This window comes from Procambarus clarkii, chromosome 67 (assembly GCF_040958095.1).
Source record: "Procambarus clarkii isolate CNS0578487 chromosome 67, FALCON_Pclarkii_2.0, whole genome shotgun sequence".
NCBI lineage: Eukaryota > Metazoa > Arthropoda > Malacostraca > Decapoda > Cambaridae > Procambarus > Procambarus clarkii.
In genome coordinates, this window is record NC_091216.1 from 11,807,674 (window position 1) to 11,831,453 (window position 23,780).

Below are 23,780 nucleotides of genomic sequence, written 5' to 3' on the forward strand. Positions count from 1 at the left end.
TGACCTACACTAACGTCCTACACCACTAACCTGCCTCCATGAACAAAACTAACGTCCTACACCACTAACCTGCCTCCATGAACAAAACTAACGTCCTACACCACTAACCTGCCTCCATGACCAACACTAACGTCCTACACCACTAACCTGCCTCCATGAACTAAACTAACGCCCTACACCACTAACCTGCCTCCATGAACTAAACTAACGCCCTACAACACTAACCTGCCTCCATGACCAACACTAACATCCTACACCACTAACCTCCCTCCATGACCAACACTAACGTCCTACACCACTAACCTGCTTCCATGAACTAAACTAACGTCCTACACCACTAACCTCCCTCCATGACCTACACTAACGTCCTATACCATTAACCTTCCTGCATGACTTACAGTGGAAGAGTCCCCCCACTTCGTGCTCCACACGCCGGCTTGCATCATCCCAGACTTCGACCCTAATCACCCGAGCATCGCGCACTTCATGAAGACTGAGAACGGGAAGGTAAGTGGACCCTGTACCTCACGTACTTCGGATTAATGGCCCTCACAACCCTTAACGTACCTCGGGACTCACAACCCCTCACGTAACAAGGAGTATCGTCCCTAACAACGTTAAGGGAAACCTGGACAAGTCAGAACCGTTTTGCTATTTTCGACGGTCCCGACTTGTAAGGGGTGTTTTTCATCGCATTTGGCTATGGTCCGGGCTCATTTTAGTTACCTCGGCGAGCCATTGACCTCCTTCTAGTCCCTAAAATTTCACTATTAATATTCAGAAAAACCTATTTGACCCCCTTACATATCTGAAAGCTTTATGTTTATAGTGACCAGTCATGGATCGTTTATTGAACATAGGAATGTATGAAATTTTCTATCTCCAATTCGTATGAAACAAGGGGAGCAACAAAGAGCATGAACTAGCATGCATCTCACTTGCGTCAGCGTTCACCTCTATTACCGAACCAGTATTTACCCAGGTCTTTTTCATAAATCTAAACTTATCCAAGTTATACCAACTTATCCAACTTATCCAATCATAAATGTTCGTAATAAGGCAAATCGGACACTTGGATTTATTAATCGCAGCGTTAGTAACAAGACACCTGGTGTGGTTCTCAAGCTATATCTTGCTCTAGTTAGGCCCCATTTAGATTATGCAGTTCAGTTTTGGTCGCCATATTATAGAATGGATATAAATTCACTTGAACGTGTCCAGCGTAGGATGACTAAGTTAATTCCCCAAATTAGAAATCTTTCATATGAAGAAAGATTAACAAAGCTTAAGTTGCATTCACTGGAAAGGCGAAGAGTTAGGGGTGACATGATAGAGGTTTACAAGTGGATGAATGGACATAACCGGGGGGATATTAATAGGGTATTAAAAGTATCAACACAGGACAGAACACGAAACAATGGATATAAATTGGATAAGTTTAGATTTAGGAAAGACTTGGGTAAATACTGGTTCAGTAACAGGGTTGTTGATTTGTGGAACCGATTGCCGCGTAACATTGTGGAGGTGGGGTCCCTCGATTGTTTCAAGCACGGGTTGGACAAGTATATGAGTGGGATTGGGTGGTTATAGAATAGGAGCTGCCTCGTATGGGCCAATAGGCCTTCTGCAGTTACCTTTGTTCTTATGTTCTTATGTTCTTATACCCTTGTTTCGTCCTCTGTCTCATATTAATGCTTTTAATAGTCTATTAATATCCCCTTTGTTAAGTACATTCATCTTCTTGCACACCTCCACCTAATTCTTCGCCATTCTAGAGAATGTAATTTAAGCTTTGTCAATCTTTATTCAAGGATCGTTTATCGAGCATTCGAAATAAATTGAAAATCCACATCTCCCATTTGTATGAAACAGACCCAGACACGGAGATACTACTGAATCCCTGTTGAAGTGTCCTAGTACATGCGATTATAGGTTATTATATAATTTTTCAAAACAGACTACACTATCACTAAGTCATTTATATTTATTCCTCCTTCACTGATAGTCCTGTGTACGTCTCATAATCGCTAAAAAACATGCCTACACACCCTAATGTAGCATATACCTATCTATGCCCAATCAAAATACTCATTCAGTGTGTACATAAGAACATACCGATCATATGTGGCATTTTTCCAAGAAAGGGAGTGGAAAATGAATGGATGTCGAGGGCACTTGGTGTCAATTGCCGGCTGGAAAGATATTGTAAATCTAATGCAATATCTTTCATAGACAACTGGGGACACTTCTATGGAAGAAATGAAATGAATGCTCGTGATGGGGTGCATCTATCGAGGGCTGGGGTTGTTGCTGTTGCGAACTCGTTGGAACCAGTGGTTAGAGGTGTTTGTTTGGGTTTAAACTGTTAGTAGATATGTATATGTATGGGAATTGATAGGGAAGAAGGAGGTAATAAAAGTATATGTTTGTGGGAGAAAAGAATTTGCAAAATTATCAGGGAAAGAGAAGGGCCTCAAAATAACAGTTCACTTATGGTATATTACACTAACAGTAGAAGTCTAAGAAATAAAATAAACGATTTAAATGCTCTTGTCTGCACAGAAAAAATAGATATTATTGCACTTACCGAAACGTGGATGAATGTAGAAAATAGAGAGCTATTAGCTGAATATCAAATAAATGGATTTAAACTATTTCACACAGGTAGATATATTAGACGAGGAGGGGGGAGTAGCCATATATGTTAGGGACAATTTGAAATGTAGTCTCAAAGAGGGAATCAAAACTGAGCCACATACAGAAACTATTTGGATAGAATTAAACGAAAAAGCAAATAACATTATAATAGGAGTTATATATAGGCCACCAAATTAAGACAGAATGGAAGCAAAGCATCTAACATAAGAACATAAGAACAAAGGCAACTGCAAAAGGCCTATTGGCCCATACGAGGCAGCACCTATCTATAACCACCCAGTCCCACTCATATACATGTCCAACCCGTGCTTGAAACAATCGAGGGACCCCACCTCCACCACATTACGCGGTAATTGGTTCCACAAATCAACAACCCTGTTACCGAACCAGTATTTACCCAAGTCTTTCCTAAATCAAAATTTATCCAATTTATACCCATTGTTTCGTGTTCTGTCTTGTGTTGATACTTTTAATACCCTATTTATATCCCCTTTGTTGTGTCCATTCATCCACTTGTAAACCACTATCAAGTCACCCCTAACTCTTCGCCTTTCCAGTGAATGCAATTTAAGCTTTGTTAATCTTTCTTCATATGAAAGATTTCTAATTTGGGGAATTAACTTAGTCATCCTACGCTGGACACGTTCAAGTGAATTTATATCCATTCTATAGTACGGTGACCAAAACTGAACTGCATAATCTAAATGGGGCCTAACCAGAGCAAGATATATATATAGCTTATGAACCACACCAGGTGTCTTGTTACTAACGCTTCGATTAATAAATCCTAGTGTCCTATTTGCCTTATTACAAACATTCATGTATTGATCCTTTTGTTTTAAATTCTTACTAATCATAACTCCCAGATCCCTTTCGCAATCCAACTTCGCTATCTCAACACCATTCAGCTCGTATCTTGTAACTCTATCATCATTACCTAGCCTCAGAACTTTCCGTTTATCAGCATTAAAATGCATCTCCCAATCCTTTGACCATTTCAAAACCCTATCTAGATCAACTTGAAGTGATAGTGAGTCCTCCTCCGAATTAATTTCCCTACCGATTTTTGTATCATCGGCAAATTTACAAATGTTGCTACTCAAACCTGAATCTAAATCATTTATATATATATTAAACAACAGAGGACCCAGGACAGAGCCTTTAGGCACTCCACTTACAACATTTTCCCACTCTGACTTGACTCCATTTATACTAACTCTCTGTTTCCAGCGTAGGATGACTAAGTTAATTCCCCAAATTAGAAATCTTTCATATGAAGAAAGATTAACAAAGCTTAAGTTGCATTCACTGGAAAGGCGAAGAGTTAGGGGTGACATGATAAAGGTTTACAAGTGGGTGAATGGACATAACAAAGGGGATATTAATAGGGTATTAAAAGTGTCAACAAAAGACAGAACACGAAACAATGGGTATAAATTGGATAAGTTTAGATTTAGGAAAGACTTGGGTAAATACTGGTTCAGTAATAGGGTTGTTGATTTGTGGAACCAATTGCCGCGTAACATTGTGGAGGTGGGGTCCCTCGATTGTTTCAAGCATGGGTTGGACAAGTATATGAGTGGGATTGGGTGGTTATAAATAGGAGCTGCCTTGTATGGGCCAATAGGCCTTCTGCAGTTGCCTTTGTTCTTATGTTCTTATGTTTCCTTTGGTATAGCCATGCCGTAATCCAGCTTAATATAGCACCCCCAATACCATGAGCCTCTATCTCTTTAATCAGTCTTTCATGTGGCACTGTATCAAAAGCTTTGCTAAAGTCAAGGTACACAACATCACAATCCTTACCACTATCAGCTGCCTGAACTATGCTGGAATAAAAAGTTAGCAAATTTGTTAACATGAACGGCCATTTGTAAAACCATGTTGCGACTCATTTATTAATTTATGTTTTTCAAGATAGACGAATTGTATTTAACATAAGAACATAAGAACTAAGGCAACTGCAGAAGGCCTGTTGGCCCATACGAGGCAGCTCCTATTTGTAACCACCCAATCCCACTCATACATATCCAACCCATGCTTGAAACAATCGAGGGACCCCACCTCCACAATGTTACGCGGCAATTGGTTCCACAAATCAACAACCCTGTTACTGAACCAGTATTTACCCAAGTCTTTCCTAAATCTAAACTTATCCAATTTATACCCATTGTTTCGTGTTCTGTCTTGTGTTGATACTTTTAATACCCTATTAATATCCCCTTTGTTATGTCCATTCACCCACTTGTAAACCTCTATCATGTCACCCCTAACTCTTCGCATTTCCAGTGAATGCATCTTAAGCTTTGTTAATCTTTCTTCATATGAAAGATTTCTAATTTGGGGAATTTTTTTTTTTTTTTTTTTTTTTTTTTTTTTTTTTTTTTTTTTTTTTTTTTTTTTTTTTTTTTTTTTTTTTCAGTCGGTCAGGTGAAGTCACAGTGAGAGGTTGTGTTAACCGGAGCTCCTGAGTGTTGTTATATTATCATAGCAATATGGAAGTTGTAGTGAAGGACCTGGTGACTCTAGTGGGAGCCCTGAGGACAGAGTTGGACTCTCTGCGGGAGGAGGTGCGTCAGCTTAAAGAACAACGAGAAGTAACGAAGGAGGAGACCAGCAGTAAAGGGACCTCGTCTTGGAGAGTTGCGAAAGACAGGGGCCTTAAGAAGACTTTGATAAAGCCGCCTTCAAACGCCATAGCAACTTCAAATTCATTTGACGTTTTGGAGGACGAGTGCTGTGGAGAGACTGTGGATCGCGCAAAAGGGAAAGCAACGAAGAGAAAGGAAGCGCAGGCCCCTCAGAAATTAAAGGAAGTACCTAAGCAAACATTAGTTGTGGGAGATTCCCAGATAAGGTATTTGGATAGAACGTTTTGTGCTAGAGATAGGGGGAACAGGTTAAGGGTTTGCTATCCCGGAGCTGGCATTGGTGATATTATAAACAACATGAATGATATTATGGCTGGTAATGGGAACAATCCCATTATTTGCATTAGCGTGGGAGGAAATGATGTTGGTCGAGTCAGGAGTGAGGAACTGATTCAGAGGTATAAAACAGCCATAGAGTTAGTTAGGAGCAAGGGAGGAATCCCGATCATATGTGGCATTCTTCCAAGAAAGGGAGTGGGAAATGAATGGATATCGAGGGCACTTGGTGTCAATTGCCGGCTGGAAAGATATTGCAAATCAAATGCAATATCTTTCATAGACAACTGGGAACACTTCTATGGAAGAAATGAAATGTATGCTCGTGATGGGGTGCATCTATCGAGAGCTGGGGTTGTTGCTGTTGCGAACTCGCTAGAAGAAGTGGTTAGAGGTGTTTGTTTGGGTTTAAACTGTTAGTAGATAGAGGAATGGGAATTGATTTGGAGGAAGGAGGTAATAAAAGTATGTGTTTGTGGGAGAAAGGAATTGGCAAAACGATCAGGGAAAGAGAAGGTCCGCAAAATAACAATTCACTTAGGGTATATTACACTAACAGTAGAAGTCTAAGAAATAAAATTAACGAATTAAATGCTCTTGTCTGCACAGAAAAAATAGATATTATTGCACTTACCGAAACGTGGATGAATGTAGAAAATAGAGAACTATTAGCTGAATATCAAATATATGGATTTAAACTATTTCACACAGATAGATATATTAGACGAGGAGGTGGAGTAGCCATATATGTTAGGGACAATTTGAAATGTAGTCTCAAAGAGGGAATCAAAACAGAGCCACACACAGAAACTATTTGGATTGAATTAAACGAAAAAGCTAATAATATTATAATAGGAGTAATATATAGGCCACCAAATTTAGACAGAATGGAAGCAAAGCATCTATGGGATGAAATATCTAGAGCATCTAGATCTAACAGTATTTATGTCATGGGTGACTTTAATTTTAGCGGAATAAACTGGTTGAACAAAACAGGGAATAGTGAAGCAGAAGATTTTCTAGAATTAATTGACGATTGCTTTCTTACGCAACACATTAAGGAACCAACACGGGAAAATAATATTTTAGATTTAGTGTTAACTAACAGGGAAACGCAAATTAATGACATCGAAATAGGGAGTGAGCTAGGGAGCAGTGATCACAAAGAAATCAGATTTAGCAAAGAATGGAATAGACCAGTAGGAGAAAATTCTGTTAAAGTGCCAGATTTTCGAAAAGCTGATTTTAATAGCCTAAGAAATTTTTTGGGTCAAATTGATTGGAAAGGCTTGGGTATGGAGTGTGGGCCGGTCTTGGAGCGAGACATGAACCCAGCGATAGGTGACTTAAATGGGGATTTCGATGTGGATTCAATATATAACTTATTTAAGAATATTCTAAACAAAGCACAGGAACGTAGTATACCATACAAATTGAATAGATCGTATACTAATGACCCAAAGTGGATAACAAAGAATTTGAAGAACCTTATAGGTAAAAAGAGAGCTTGGTACAAAAGGATTAAAAATGGGGAGGTCACTTTAGAACAGGAATTCGTACAACTGGTTAGAAATGTTAAAAAAGAGATAAGGAAAGCAAAAAGAAACTATGAAGTTCGCATAGCAGGGCAAGCAAAGACAAATCCTAAAGGGTTTTTTCAGTTATATCGTACTAAGACTAGGGAAAGGATAGGTCCATTAAAAACTGAGACAGGTCAAATAACAGATAGTGATGAAGAGATGAGTAGTATTTTTAATAAATATTTTGTATCTGTATTTACTAAAGAGGAACTTAACAATATGCCTTCAGCCGAACAAGTCTATGTGGGTGGGGACGAGGACAGGTTGACGAGTTTAGCAGTTACCAGGGAGGATGTTCTTAAACAAATAGTAAAACTCAAACCAAACAAATCCCCAGGGCCGGATGAAGTGTTTGCTAGGGTGCTTAAAGAATGCAAAGAGGAGCTTTGTGACCCACTGTCAACCATATTTAATAAATCAATAGAGTCAGGCAGAGTGCCAGAGTTTTGGAAAGTTGCTAATGTGATACCAGTTTTTAAGAAAGGAGATAGATCACTTGCGTCTAACTATCGACCAATTAGCCTAACGTCTATTGTGGGAAAGTTACTCGAATCTATAATAGCAAATAAAATTCGTCTTCATCTTGAAAAACATAAATTAATAATTGAGTCGCAACATGGTTTTATAAATGGCCGTTCATGTTTAACAAATTTGTTATCTTTTTATTCTAGCATTGTTGAGGCAGTTGATAGTGGTAAGGATTGCGATGTTGTATACCTTGACTTTAGCAAAGCTTTTGATACAGTGCCACATGAAAGACTGATTAAAAAAATAGAGTCTCATGGTATTGGGGGTGCTATATTAAGCTGGATTAGGGCATGGCTATACCAAAGGAAACAGAGAGTTAGTATAAATGGAATCAAGTCAGAGTGGGAAAATGTTGTAAGTGGAGTGCCTCAAGGCTCTGTCCTGGGACCTCTGTTGTTTATAATATATATAAATGATTTAGATTCAGGTTTGAGTAGCAACATTTGCAAATTTGCCGATGATACGAAAATCGGTAGGGAAATTAATTCGGAGGAGGACTCACTATCACTTCAAGTTGATCTAGATAGGGTTTTGAAATGGTCAAAGGATTGGCAGATGCAGTTTAATGCTGATAAATGTAAAGTTCTGAGGTTAGGTAATGATGATAGAGTTACAAGATACGGGCTAGATGGTGTTGTGATTGCGAAGTCGGATTGCGAAAGGGATCTGGGAGTTATGATTAGTAAGAATTTAAAACAAAAGGATCAATGCATAAATGTTCGTAATAAGGCAAATCGGACACTTGGATTTATTAATCGCAGCGTTAGTAACAAGACACCTGGTGTGGTTCTCAAGCTATATCTTGCTCTAGTTAGGCCACATTTAGATTATGCAGTTCAGTTTTGGTCGCCATATTATAGAATGGATATAAATTCACTTGAACGTGTCCAGCGTAGGATGACTAAGTTAATTCCCCAAATTAGAAATCTTTCATATGAAGAAAGATTAACAAAGCTTAAGTTGCATTCACTGGAAAGGCGAAGAGTTAGGGGTGACATGATAGAGGTTTACAAGTGGATGAATGGACATAACCGGGGGGATATTAATAGGGTATTAAAAGTATCAACACAGGACAGAACACGAAACAATGGATATAAATTGGATAAGTTTAGATTTAGGAAAGACTTGGGTAAATACTGGTTCAGTAACAGGGTTGTTGATTTGTGGAACCAATTGCCGCGTAACATTGTGGAGGTGGGGTCCCTCGATTGTTTCAAGCACGGGTTGGACAAGTATATGAGTGGGATTGGGTGGTTATAGAATAGGAGCTGCCTCGTATGGGCCAATAGGCCTTCTGCAGTTACCTTTGTTCTTATGTTCTTATGTTCTTATGTTAACTTAGTCATCCTACGCTGGACACGTTCAAGTGAAAGTGAATTTATATCCATTCTATAATATGGCGACCAAAACTGAACTGCATAATCTAAATGGGGCCTAACTAGAGCAAGATATAGCTTGAGAACCACACCAGGTGTCTTGTTACTAACGCTGCGATTAATAAATCCAAGTGTCCGATTTGCCTTATTATGAACATTTATGCATTGATCCTTTTGTTTTAAATTCTTACTAATCATAACTCCCAGATCCCTTTCGCAATTCGACTTCGCAATCTCAACACCATCTAGCTCGTATCTTGTAACCCTATCATCATTACCTAACCTCAGAACTTTACATTTATCAGCATTAAACTGCATCTGCCAATCCTTCGACCATTTCAAAACCCTATCTAGATCAACTTGAAGTGATAGTGAGTCCTCCTCCGAATTAATTTCCCTACCGATTTTCGTATCATCGGCAAATTTGCAAATGTTGCTACTCAAACCTGAATCTAAATCATTTATATATATTATAAACAACAGAGGTCCCAGGACAGAGCCCTGAGGCACCCCACTTACAACATTTTCCCACTCTGACTTGACTCCATTTATACTAACTCTCTGTTTCCTTTGGTATAGCCATGCCCTAATCCAGCTTAATATAGCACCCCCAATACCATGAGACTCTAACTTTTTAATCAGTCTTTCATGTGGCACTGTATCAAAAGCTTTGCTAAAGTCAAGGTACACAACATCGCAATCCTTACCACTATCAACTGCCTCAACAATGCTAGAATAAAAAGATAACAAATTTGTTAAACATGAACGGCCATTTATAAAACCATGTTGCGACTCAATTATTAATTTATGTTTTTCAAGATGAAGACGAATTTTATTTGCTATTATAGATTCGAGTAACTTTCCCACAATAGACGTTAGGCTAATTGGTCGATAGTTAGACGCAAGTGATCTATCTCCTTTCTTAAAAACTGGTATCACATTAGCAACTTTCCAAAACTCTGGCACTCTGCCTGACTCTATTGATTTATTAAATATGGTTGACAGTGGGTCACAAAGCTCCTCTTTGCATTCTTTAAGCACCCTGGCAAACATTTCATCCGGCCCTGGGGATTTGTTTGGTTTGAGTTTTACTATTTGTTTAAGAACATCATCCCTGGTAACTGTTAAACTCGTCAACCTGTCCTCGTCCCCACCCACATAGACTTGTTCGGCTGAAGGCATATTGTTAAGTTCCTCTTTAGTAAATACAGATACAAAATATTTATTAAAGATACTACTCATCTCTTCATCACTATCTGTTATTTGACCTGGCTCAGTTTTTAATGGACCTATCCTTTCCCTAGTCTTAGTACGATATAACTGAAAAAACCCTTTAGGATTTGTCTTTGCTTGCCCTGCTATGCGAACTTCATAGTTTCTTTTTGCTTTCCTTATCTCTTTTTTAACATTTCTAACCAGTTGTACGAATCCTGTTCTAAAGTGACCTCCCCATTTTTAATCCTTTTGTACCAAGCTCTCTTTTTACCTATAAGGTTCTTCAAATTCTTTGTTATCCACTTTGGGTCATTGGTATTCGATCTATTCAATTTGTATAGTATACTACGTTCCTGTGCTTTGTTTAGAATATTCTTAAATAAGTTATATATTGAATCCACATCGAAATCCCCATTTACGTCACCTATCGCTGGGTTCATGTCTCGCTCCAAGACCGGCCCCCACCCCATACCCAAGACTTTCTAATCAATTTGACCCAAAAAATTTCTAAGGCTATTAAAATCAGCTTTTCGAAAATCTGGCACTTTAACAGAATTTTCTCCTACAGGTCTATTCCATTCTATGCTAAATCTGATTTCTTTGTGATCACTGTTCCCTAGCTCACTCCCTATTTCGATGTCATTAATTTGTGTTTCCCTGTTAGTTAACACTAAATCTAAAATATTATTTTCCCGTGTTGGTTCCTTAATGTGTTGCGTAAGAAAGCAATCGTCAATTAATTCTAGAAAATCTTCTGCTTCACTATTCCCTGTTTTGTTTAACCAGTTTATTCCACTAAAATTAAAGTCACCCATGACGTAAATATACTGTTTTTTTAGATCTAGATGCCCTAGATATTTCATCCCATAGATGCTTTGCTTCCATTCTGTCTAAATTTGGTGGCCTATATATAACTCCTATTATAATATTATTTGCTTTTTCGTATAATTCTATCCAAATTGTTTCTGTGTGTGGCTCAGTTTTGATTCCCTCTTTGAGACTACATTTCAAATTGTCCCTAACATATATGGCTACTCCCCCTCCTCGTCTAATATATCTATCTGTGTGAAATAGTTTAAATCCATTTATTTGATATTCAGCTAATAGTTCTCTATTTTCTACATTCATCCACGTTTCGGTAAGTGCAATAATATCTATTTTTTCTGTGCAAACAAGAGCATTTAATTCGTTAATTTTATTTCTTAGACTTCTACTGTTAGTGTAATATACCCTAAGTGAATTGTTATTTTGAGGCCCTTCTCTTTCCCTGATCATTTTGCCAATTCCTTTCTCCCACAAACACATACTTTTATTACCTCCTTCTTCCAAATCAATTCCCATACCTCTATCTACTAACAGTTTAAACCCAAACAAACACCTCTAACCACTTCTTCCAACGAGTTCGCAACAGCAACAACCCCAGCTCTCGATAGATGCACCTCATCACGAGCATACATTTCATTTCTTCCATAGAAGTGTTCCCAGTTGTCTATGAAAGATATTGCATTTGATTTGCAATATCTTTCCAGCCAGCAATCGACACCAAGTGCCCTCGATATCCATTCATTTCCTACTCCCTTTCTTGGAAGAATGCCACATATGATCGGGATTCCTCCCCTGCTCCTAACTAATTCAATGGCTGTCCTGAATCTCTGTATTAGTTCCTCACTCCTAACTCGTCCAACATCATTACCCCCTGCACTAATACAAATAATGGGTTTGTTTCCATTTCCTGTCATAATATCATTCATGTTTCCAACAATATCACCAATTCCAGCTCCCGGATAGCAAACTCTTAATCTGTTCCCCCTACCTCTGGCACAAAACGTTCTGTCTAAATACCTCACCTGGGAATCTCCCACAATTCCTTCGATTCTCCCTTTTCCTTTCGAGCAGTTTGAGGGACCTGCACTTCAATGCTCCTCGTTACTTTGTCTTTGCCACCTCGTTGAACAACAGGTTCAACACAGCACTCGTCCTCTAATACGTCAAATGCGTTAAAAGTCCTTAGGTGTAGGCTATTAGTTGTTGGTTTTGTCAAGGTCTTCTTAAGACCCCTGTCTTTCACAACTTGCCAAGACGAGGTCTTCTTAATACGGGTCCCGTCACTCCTCCTTAATGAGGTCCCGTCAATACTGGCCTCCTCCTTCGTTTCCTCCCGAAGTCGTAGCCGTCGTACCTCCTCCCGCAGGGAATCCATCTCTGCTCTCAGAGCTCCAACCAGACTCACCAAATCTTTTACTAATCCTTCTATTATTGCAATAATAATGTTATTAGAATCGGAGCTCCAGCTAACACAACCTCTCACTGTGACTGCACCTGACTGACTGGATGACTCGTGTACAGGGTACCGGTTTATTTGCAATTATTGATTCAAGTAACTTTCCCACAATAGACGTTAGGCTAATTGGCTGATAGTTTGACGCAAGTGATCTATCTCCTTTCTCAAAAATTGGTACCACATTAGCTACCTTCCATGACTCTGGCACTCTGCCTGATTGATTGATTGATGAAGATTAAGCCACCCAAAAGGTGGCACGGGCATGAATAGCCCGTAAGTGGTGGCCCTTTTAAGCCATTACCAGTATCAAGAGCTGATACTGGAGATCTGTGGAGGTTCAAATGCACCCTGCATGACGGGAGATGTCTCCCTTGTGAATGTGTTAAGATGAATATGAAGCCACCCAAAAGGTGGCACAGGCATGAATAGCTCGTAAGTGGTGGCCATTTTAAGCCATTACCAGTATCAAGAGCTGATACTGGAGATCTGTGGCGGTGCGAATGCACCCTGCATGACGGGAGATGTCTCCCTTGTGAATGTGTTAAGATGAAGGTGAAGCCACCCAAAAGGTGGCACAGGCATGAATAGCTCGTAAGTGGTGGCCCTTTTGAGCCATCACTAGTATCAATAGATGATACTGGAGATCTGTGGAGGTGCGACTGCACCCTGCGTGACGGGAGATGTCTCCCGGACCAAATGGTGACCAGATCACTCTGATCAGTGAATTTATATCCATTCTATAATATGGCGACCACAACTGAACTGCATAATCTAAATGGGGCCTAACTAAAGCAAGATATAGCTTGAGAACCACACCAGGTGTCTTGTTACTAACGCTGCGATTAATAAATCCAAGTGTCCGATTTGCCTTATTACGAACATTTATGCATTGATCCTTTTGTTTTAAATTCTTACTAATCATAACTCCCAGATCCCTTTCGCAATTCGACTTCGCAATCTCAACACCATCTAGCTCGTATCTTGTAACCCTATCATCATTACCTAACCTCAGAACTTTACATTTATCAGCATTAAACTGCATCTGCCAATCCTTCGACCATTTCAAAACCCTATCTAGATCAACTTGAAGTGATAGTGAGTCCTCCTCCGAATTAATTTCCCTACCGATTTTCGTATCATCGGCAAATTTGCAAATGTTGCTACTCAAACCTGAATCTAAATCATTTATATATATTATAAACAACAGAGGTCCCAGGACAGAGCCCTGAGGCACCCCACTTACAACATTTTCCCACTCTGACTTGACTCCATTTATACTAACTCTCTGTTTCCTTTGGTATAGCCATGCCCTAATCCAGCTTAATATAGCACCCCCAATACCATGAGACTCTAACTTTTTAATCAGTCTTTCATGTGGCACTGTATCAAAAGCTTTGCTAAAGTCAAGGTACACAACATCGCAATCCTTACCACTATCAACTGCCTCAACAATGCTAGAATAAAAAGATAACAAATTTGTTAAACATGAACGGCCATTTATAAAACCATGTTGCGACTCAATTATTAATTTATGTTTTTCAAGATGAAGACGAATTTTATTTGCTATTATAGATTCGAGTAACTTTCCCACAATAGACGTTCGGCTAATTGGTCGATAGTTAGACGCAAGTGATCTATCTCCTTTCTTAAAAACTGGTATCACATTAGCAACTTTCCAAAACTCTGGCACTCTGCCTGACTCTATTGATTTATTAAATATGGTTGACAGTGGGTCACAAAGCTCCTCTTTGCATTCTTTAAGCACCCTGGCAAACATTTCATCCGGCCCTGGGGATTTGTTTGGTTTGAGTTTTACTATTTGTTTAAGAACATCATCCCTGGTAACTGTTAAACTCGTCAACCTGTCCTCGTCCCCACCCACATAGACTTGTTCGGCTGAAGGCATATTGTTAAGTTCCTCTTTAGTAAATACAGATACAAAATATTTATTAAAGATACTACTCATCTCTTCATCACTATCTGTTATTTGACCTGTCTCAGTTTTTAATGGACCTATCCTTTCCCTAGTCTTAGTACGATATAACTGAAAAAACCCTTTAGGATTTGTCTTTGCTTGCCCTGCTATGCGAACTTCATAGTTTCTTTTTGCTTTCCTTATCTCTTTTTTAACATTTCTAACCAGTTGTACGAATCCTGTTCTAAAGTGACCTCCCCATTTTTAATCCTTTTGTACCAAGCTCTCTTTTTACATAAGAACATAAGAACATAAGAACAAAGGTAACTGCAGAAGGCCTATTGGCCCATACGAGGCAGCTCCTATTCTATAACCACCCAATCCCACTCATATACTTGTCCAACCCGCGCTTGAAACAATCGAGGGACCCCACCTCCACCACGTTACGCGGCAATTGGTTCCACAAATCTACAACCCTGTTACTGAACCAGTATTTACCCAAGTCTTTCCTAAATCTAAACTTATCCAATTTATACCCATTGTTTCGTGTTCTGTCCTGTGTTGATACTTTTAATACCCTATTAATATCCCCCTTGTTATGTCCATTCACCCACTTGTAAACCTCTATCATGTCGCCCCTAACTCTTCGCCTTTCCAGTGAATGCAACTTAAGCTTTGTTAATCTTTCTTCATATGAAAGATTTCTAATTTGGGGAATTAACTTAGTCATCCTACGCTGGACACGTTCAAGTGAATTTATATCCATTCTATAATATGGCGACCAAAACTGAACTGCATAATCTAAATGGGGCCTAACTAGAGCAAGATATAGCTTGAGAACCACACCAGGTGTCTTGTTACTAACACTGCGATTAATAAATCCAAGTGTCCGATTTGCCTTATTACAAACATTTATGCATTGATCCTTTTGTTTTAAATTCTTACTAATCATAACTCCCAGATCCCTTTCGCAATCCGACTTCGCAATCACAACACCTTCTAGCTCGTATCTTGTAACTCTATCATCATTACCTAACCTCAGAACTTTACATTTATCAGCATTAAACTGCATCTGCCAATCCTTTGACCATTTCAAAACCCTATCTAGATCAACTTGAAGTGATAGTGAGTCCTCCTCCGAATTAATTTCCCTACCGATTTTCGTATCATCGGCAAATTTGCAAATGTTGCTACTCAAACCTGAATCTAAATCATTTATATATATTATAAACAACAGAGGTCCCAGGACAGAGCCTTGAGGCACTCCACTTACAACATTTTCCCACTCTGACTTGATTCCATTTATACTAACTCTCTGTTTCCTTTGGTATAGCCATGCCCTAATCCAGCTTAATATAGCACCCCCAATACCATGAGACTCTATTTTTTTAATCAGTCTTTCATGTGGCACTGTATCAAAAGCTTTGCTAAAGTCAAGGTATACAACATCGCAATCCTTACCACTATCAACTGCCTCAACAATGCTAGAATAAAAAGATAACAAATTTGTTAAACATGAACGGCCATTTATAAAACCATGTTGCGACTCAATTATTAATTTATGTTTTTCAAGATGAAGACGAATTTTATTTGCTATTATAGATTCGAGTAACTTTCCCACAATAGACGTTAGGCTAATTGGTCGATAGTTAGACGCAAGTGATCTATCTCCTTTCTTAAAAACTGGTATCACATTAGCAACTTTCCAAAACTCTGGCACTCTGCCTGACTCTATTGATTTATTAAATATGGTTGACAGTGGGTCACAAAGCTCCTCTTTGCATTCTTTAAGCACCCTAGCAAACACTTCATCCGGCCCTGGGGATTTGTTTGGTTTGAGTTTTACTATTTGTTTAAGAACATCCTCCCTGGTAACTGCTAAACTCGTCAACCTGTCCTCGTCCCCACCCACATAGCCTTGTTCGGCTGAAGGCATATTGTTAAGTTCTTCTTTAGTAAATACAGATACAAAATATTTATTAAAAATACTACTCATCTCTTCATCACTATTTGTTATTTGACCTGTCTCAGTTTTTAATGGACCTATCCTTTCCCTAGTCTTAGTACGATATAACTGAAAAAACCCTTTAGGATTTGTCTTTGCTTGCCCTGCTATGCGAACTTCATAGTTTCTTTTTGCTTTCCTTATCTCTTTTTTAACATTTCTAACCAGTTGTACGAATTCCTGTTCTAAAGTGACCTCCCCATTTTTAATCCTTTTGTACCAAGCTCTCTTTTTACCTATAAGGTTCTTCAAATTCTTTGTTATCCACTTTGGGTCCACTTACCTATAAGGTTCTTCAAATTCTTTGTTATCCACTTTGGGTCATTGGTATTCGATCTATTCAATTTGTATAGTATACTACGTTCCTGTGCTTTGTTTAGAATATTCTTAAATAAGTTATATATTGAATCCACATCGAAATCCACATTTACGTCACCTATCGCTGGGTTCATGTCTCGCTCCAAGACCGGCCCCCACCCCATACCCAAGACTTTCCAATCAATTTGACCCAAAAAATTTCTAAGGCTATTAAAATCAGCTTTTCGAAAATCTGGCACTTTAACAGAATTTTCTCCTACAGGTCTATTCCATTCTATGCTAAATCTGATTTCTTTGTGATCACTGTTCCCTAGCTCACTCCCTATTTCGATGTCATTAATTTGCGTTTCCCTGTTAGTTAACACTAAATCTAAAATATTATTTTCCCGTGTTGGTTCCTTAATGTGTTGCGTAAGAAAGCAATCGTCAATTAATTCTAGAAAATCTTCTGCTTCACTATTCCCTGTTTTGTTTAACCAGTTTATTCCACTAAAATTAAAGTCACCCATGACGTAAATATACTGTTAGATCTAGATGCCCTAGATATTTCATCCCATAGATGCTTTGCTTCCATTCTGTCTAAATTTGGTGGCCTATATATAACTCCTATTATAATATTATTTGCTTTTTCGTATAATTCTATCCAAATTGTTTCTGTGTGTGGCTCAGTTTTGATTCCCTCTTTGAGACTACATTTCAAATTGTCCCTAACATATATGGCTACTCCCCCTCCTCGTCTAATATATCTATCTGTGTGAAATAGTTTAAATCCATTTATTTGATATTCAGCTAATAGTTCTCTATTTTCTACATTCATCCACGTTTCGGTAAGTGCAATAATATCTATTTTTTCTGTGCAAACAAGAGCATTTAATTCGTTAATTTTATTTCTTAGACTTCTACTGTTAGTGTAATATACCCTAAGTGAATTGTTATTTTGAGGCCCTTCTCTTTCCCTGATCATTTTGCCAATTCCTTTCTCCCACAAACACATACTTTTATTACCTCCTTCTTCCAAATCAATTCCCATACCTCTATCTACTAACAGTTTAAACCCAAACAAACACCTCTAACCACTTCTTCCAACGAGTTCGCAACAGCAACAACCCCAGCTCTCGATAGATGCACCTCATCACGAGCATACATTTCATTTCTTCCATAGAAGTGTTCCCAGTTGTCTATGAAAGATATTGCATTTGATTTGCAATATCTTTCCAGCCAGCAATCGACACCAAGTGCCCTCGATATCCTTCATTTCCTACTCCCTTTCTTGGAAGAATGCCACATATGATCGGGATTCCTCCCCTGCTCCTAACTAATTCAATGGCTGTCCTGAATCTCTGTATTAGTTCCTCACTCCTAACTCGTCCAACATCATTACCCCCTGCACTAATACAAATAATGGGTTTGTTCCCATTTCCCGTCATAATATCATTCATGTTTCCAACAATATCACCAATTCCAGCTCCCGGATAGCAAACTCTTAATCTGTTCCCCCTACCTCTGGCACAAAACGTTCTGTCTAAATACCTCACCTGGGAATCTCCCACAATTCCTTCGATTCTCCCTTTTCCTTTCGAGCAGTTTGAGGGACCTGCACTTCAATGCTCCTCGTTACTTTGTCTTTGCCACCTCGTTGAACAACAGGTTCAACACAGCACTCGTCCTCTAATACGTCAAATGCGTTAAAAGTCCTTAGGTGTAGGCTATTAGTTGTTGGTTTTGCCAAGGTCTTCTTAAGACCCCTGTCTTTCACAACTTGCCAAGACGAGGTCTTCTTAATACGGGTCCCGTCACTCCTCCTTAATGAGGTCCCGTCAATACTGGCCTCCTCCTTCGTTTCCTCCCGAAGTCGTAGCCGTCGTACCTCCTCCCGCAGGGAATCCATCTCTGCTCTCAGAGCTCCAACCAGACTCACCAAATCTTTTACTAATCCTTCTATTATTGCAATAATAATGTTATTAGAATCGGAGCTCCAGCTAACACAACCTCTCACTGTGACTGCACCTGACTGACTGGATGACTCGTGTACAGGGTACCGGTTTATTTGCAATTATTGATTCAAGTAACTTTCCCACAATAGACGTTAGGCTAATTGGCTGATAGTTTGACGCAAGTGATCTATCTCCTTTCTCAAAAATAGGTACCACATTAGCTACCTTCCATGACTCTGGCACTCTGCCTGATTGATTGATTGATGAAGATTAAGCCACCCAAAAGGTGGCACGGGCATGAATAGCCCGTAAGTGGTGGCCCTTTTAAGCCATTACCAGTATCAAGAGCTGATACTGGAGATCTGTGGAGGTTCAAATGCACCCTGCATGACGGGAGATGTCTCCCTTATGAATGTGTTAAGATGAAGATGAAGCAACCCAAAAGGTGGCACGGGCATAAATAGCCCGTAAGTGGTGGCCATTTTAAGCCATTACCAGTATCAGGAGCTGATACTGGAGATCAGTGGAGGTGCGAATGCACCCTGCATGACGGGAGATGTCTCCCTTGTGAATGTGTTAAGATGAAGATGAAGCCACCCAAAAGGTGGCACAGGCATGAATAGCTCGTAAGTGGTGGCCATTTTAAGCCATTACCAGTATCAAGAGCTGATACTGGAGATCTGTGGCGGTGCGAATGCACCCTGCATGACGGGAGATGTCTCCCTTGTGAATGTGTTAAGATGAAGGTGAAGCCACCCAAAAGGTGGCACAGGCATGAATAGCTCGTAAGTGGTGGCCCTTTTGAGCCATCACTAGTATCAATAGATGATACTGGAGATCTGTGGAGGTGCGACTGCACCCTGCGTGACGGGAGATGTCTCCCGGACCAAATGGTGACCAGATCACTCTGATCAGTGAATTTATATCCATTCTATAATATGGCGACCACAACTGAACTGCATAATCTAAATGGGGCCTAACTAAAGCAAGATATAGCTTGAGAACAACACCAGGTGTCTTGTTACTAACGCTGCGATTAATAAATCCAAGTGTCCGATTTGCCTTATTACGAACATTTATGCATTGATCCTTTTGTTTTAAATTCTTACTAATCATAACTCCCAGATCCCTTTCGCAATTCGACTTCGCAATCTCAACACCATCTAGCTCGTATCTTGTAACCGTATCATCATTACCTAACCTCAGAACTTTACATTAATCAGCATTAAACTGCATCTGCCAATCCTTCGACCATTTCAAAACCCTATCTAGATCAACTTGAAGTGATAGTGAGTCCTCCTCCGAATTAATTTCCCTACCGATTTTCGTATCATCGGCAAATTTGCAAATGTTGCTACTCAAACCTGAATCTAAATCATTTATATATATTATAAACAACAGAGGTCCCAGGACAGAGCCCTGAGGCACCCCACTTACAACATTTTCCCACTCTGACTTGACTCCATTTATACTAACTCTCTGTTTCCTTTGGTATAGCCATGCCCTAATCCAGCTTAATATAGCACCCCCAATACCATGAGACTCTAACTTTTTAATCAGTCTTTCATGTGGCACTGTATCAAAAGCTTTGCTAAAGTCAAGGTACACAACATCGCAATCCTTACCACTATCAACTGCCTCAACAATGCTAGAATAAAAAGATAACAAATTTGTTAAACATGAACGGCCATTTATAAAACCATGTTGCGACTCAATTATTAATTTATGTTTTTCAAGATGAAGACGAATTTTATTTGCTATTATAGATTCGAGTAACTTTCCCACAATAGACGTTCGGCTAATTGGTCGATAGTTAGACGCAAGTGATCTATCTCCTTTCTTAAAAACTGGTATCACATTAGCAACTTTCCAAAACTCTGGCACTCTGCCTGACTCTATTGATTTATTAAATATGGTTGACAGTGGGTCACAAAGCTCCTCTTTGCATTCTTTAAGCACCCTGGCAAACATTTCATCCGGCCCTGGGGATTTGTTTGGTTTGAGTTTTACTATTTGTTTAAGAACATCATCCCTGGTAACTGTTAAACTCGTCAACCTGTCCTCGTCCCCACCCACATAGACTTGTTCGGCTGAAGGCATATTGTTAAGTTCCTCTTTAGTAAATACAGATACAAAATATTTATTAAAGATACTACTCATCTCTTCATCACTATCTGTTATTTGACCTGTCTCAGTTTTTAATGGACCTATCCTTTCCCTAGTCTTAGTACGATATAACTGAAAAAACCCTTTAGGATTTGTCTTTGCTTGACCTGCTATGCGAACTTCATAGTTTCTTTTTGCTTTCCTTATCTCTTTTTTAACATTTCTAACCAGTTGTACGAATCCTGTTCTAAAGTGACCTCCCCATTTTTAATCCTTTTGTACCAAGCTCTCTTTTTACCTATAAGGTTCTTCAAATTCTTTGTTATCCACTTTGGGTCATTGGTATTCGATCTATTCAATTTGTATAGTATACTACGTTCCTGTGCTTTGTTTAGAATATTCTTAAATAAGTTATATATTGAATCCACATCGAAATCCCCATTTACGTCACCTATCGCTGGGTTCATGTCTCGCTCCAAGACCGGCCCCCACCCCATACCCAAGACTTTCCAATCAATTTGACCCAAAAAATTTCTAAGGCTATTAAAATCAGCTTTTCGAAAATCTGGCACTTTAACAGAATTTTCTCCTACAGGTCTATTCCATTCTATGCTAAATCTGATTTCTTTGTGATCACTGTTCCCTAGCTCACTCCCTATTTCGATGTCATTAATTTGCGTTTCCCTGTTAGTTAACACTAAATCTAAAATATTATTTTCCCGTGTTGGTTCCTTAATGTGTTGCGTAAGAAAGCAATCGTCAATTAATTCTAGAAAATCTTCTGCTTCACTATTCCCTGTTTTGTTTAACCAGTTTATTCCACTAAAATTAAAGTCACCCATGACGTAAATATACTGTTAGATCTAGATGCCCTAGATATTTCATCCCATAGATGCTTTGCTTCCATTCTGTCTAAATTTGGTGGCCTATATATAACTCCTATTATAATATTATTTGCTTTTTCGTATAATTCTATCCAAATTGTTTCTGTGTGTGGCTCAGTTTTGATTCCCTCTTTGAGACTACATTTCAAATTGTCCCTAACATATATGGCTACTCCCCCTCCTCGTCTAATATATCTATCTGTGTGAAATAGTTTAAATCCATTTATTTGATATTCAGCTAATAGTTCTCTATTTTCTACATTCATCCACGTTTCGGTAAGTGCAATAATATCTATTTTTTCTGTGCAAACAAGAGCATTTAATTCGTTAATTTTATTTCTTAGACTTCTACTGTTAGTGTAATATACCCTAAGTGAATTGTTATTTTGAGGCCCTTCTCTTTCCCTGATCATTTTGCCAATTCCTTTCTCCCACAAACACATACTTTTATTACCTCCTTCTTCCAAATCAATTCCCATACCTCTATCTACTAACAGTTTAAACCCAAACAAACACCTCTAACCACTTCTTCCAACGAGTTCGCAACAGCAACAACCCCAGCTCTCGATAGATGCACCTCATCACGAGCATACATTTCATTTCTTCCATAGAAGTGTTCCCAGTTGTCTATGAAAGATATTGCATTTGATTTGCAATATCTTTCCAGCCAGCAATCGACACCAAGTGCCCTCGATATCCATTCATTTCCTACTCCCTTTCTTGGAAGAATGCCACATATGATCGGGATTCCTCCCTTGCTCCTAACTAATTCAATGGCTGTCCTGAATCTCTGTATTAGTTCCTCACTCCTAACTCGTCCAACATCATTACCCCCTGCACTAATACAAATAATGGGTTTGTTTCCATTACCTGTCATAATATCATTCATGTTTCCAACAATATCACCAATTCCAGCTCCCGGATAGCAAACTCTTAATCTGTTCCCCCTACCTCTGGCACAAAACGTTCTGTCTAAATACCTCACCTGGGAATCTCCCACAATTCCTTCGATTCTCCCTTTTCCTTTCGAGCAGTTTGAGGGACCTGCACTTCAATGCTCCTCGTTACTTTGTCTTTGCCACCTCGTTGAACAACAGGTTCAACACAGCACTCGTCCTCTAATACGTCAAATGTGTTAAAAGTCCTTAGGTGTAGGCTATTAGTTGTTGGTTTTGCCAAGGTCTTCTTAAGACCCCTGTCTTTCACAACTTGCCAAGACGAGGTCTTCTTAATACGGGTCCCGTCACTCCTCCTTAATGAGGTCCCGTCAATACTGGCCTCCTCCTTCGTTTCCTCCCGAAGTCGTAGCCGTCGTACCTCCTCCCGCAGGGAATCCATCTCTGCTCTCAGAGCTCCAACCAGACTCACCAAATCTTTTACTAATCCTTCTATTATTGCAATAATAATGTTATTAGAATCGGAGCTCCAGCTAACACAACCTCTCACTGTGACTGCACCTGACTGACTGGATGACTCGTGTACAGGGTACCGGTTTATTTGCAATTATTGATTCAAGTAACTTTCCCACAATAGACGTTAGGCTAATTGGCTGATAGTTTGACGCAAGTGATCTATCTCCTTTCTCAAAAATTGGTACCACATTAGCTACCTTCCATGACTCTGGCACTCTGCCTGATTGATTGATGAAGATTAAGCCACCCAAAAGGTGGCACGGGCATGAATAGCCCGTAAGTGGTGGCCCTTTTAAGCCATTACCAGTATCAAGAGCTGATACTGGAGATCTGTGGAGGTTCAAATGCACCCTGCATGACGGGAGATGTCTCCCTTATGAATGTGTTAAGATGAAGATGAAGCAACCCAAAAGGTGGCACGGGCATAAATAGCCCGTAAGTGGTGGCCATTTTAAGCCATTACCAGTATCAGGAGCTGATACTGGAGATCAGTGGAGGTGCGAATGCACCCTGCATGACGGGAGATGTCTCCCTTGTGAATGTGTTAAGATGAAGATGAAGCCACCCAAAAGGTGGCACAGGCATGAATAGCTCGTAAGTGGTGGCCATTTTAAGCCATTACCAGTATCAAGAGCTGATAC

General features: G+C 39.3%; 1 protein-coding gene across 5 annotated transcripts in view; it reads left to right on the top strand.

Moving 5' to 3' along the window:
* The window catches only part of LOC123767559 (uncharacterized), a 456,074-nt gene that overhangs the window by 124,147 nt on the left and 308,147 nt on the right, over window positions 1-23,780 (top strand). For all 5 annotated transcript variants that reach the window (XM_045757296.2, XM_045757294.2, XM_045757300.2 and 2 more), the window contains one exon: window positions 401-507. In XM_045757296.2, coding sequence (XP_045613252.2) covers window positions 401-507 — 107 coding nt within the window. The remainder of the gene's footprint in view (window positions 1-400; window positions 508-23,780) is intronic.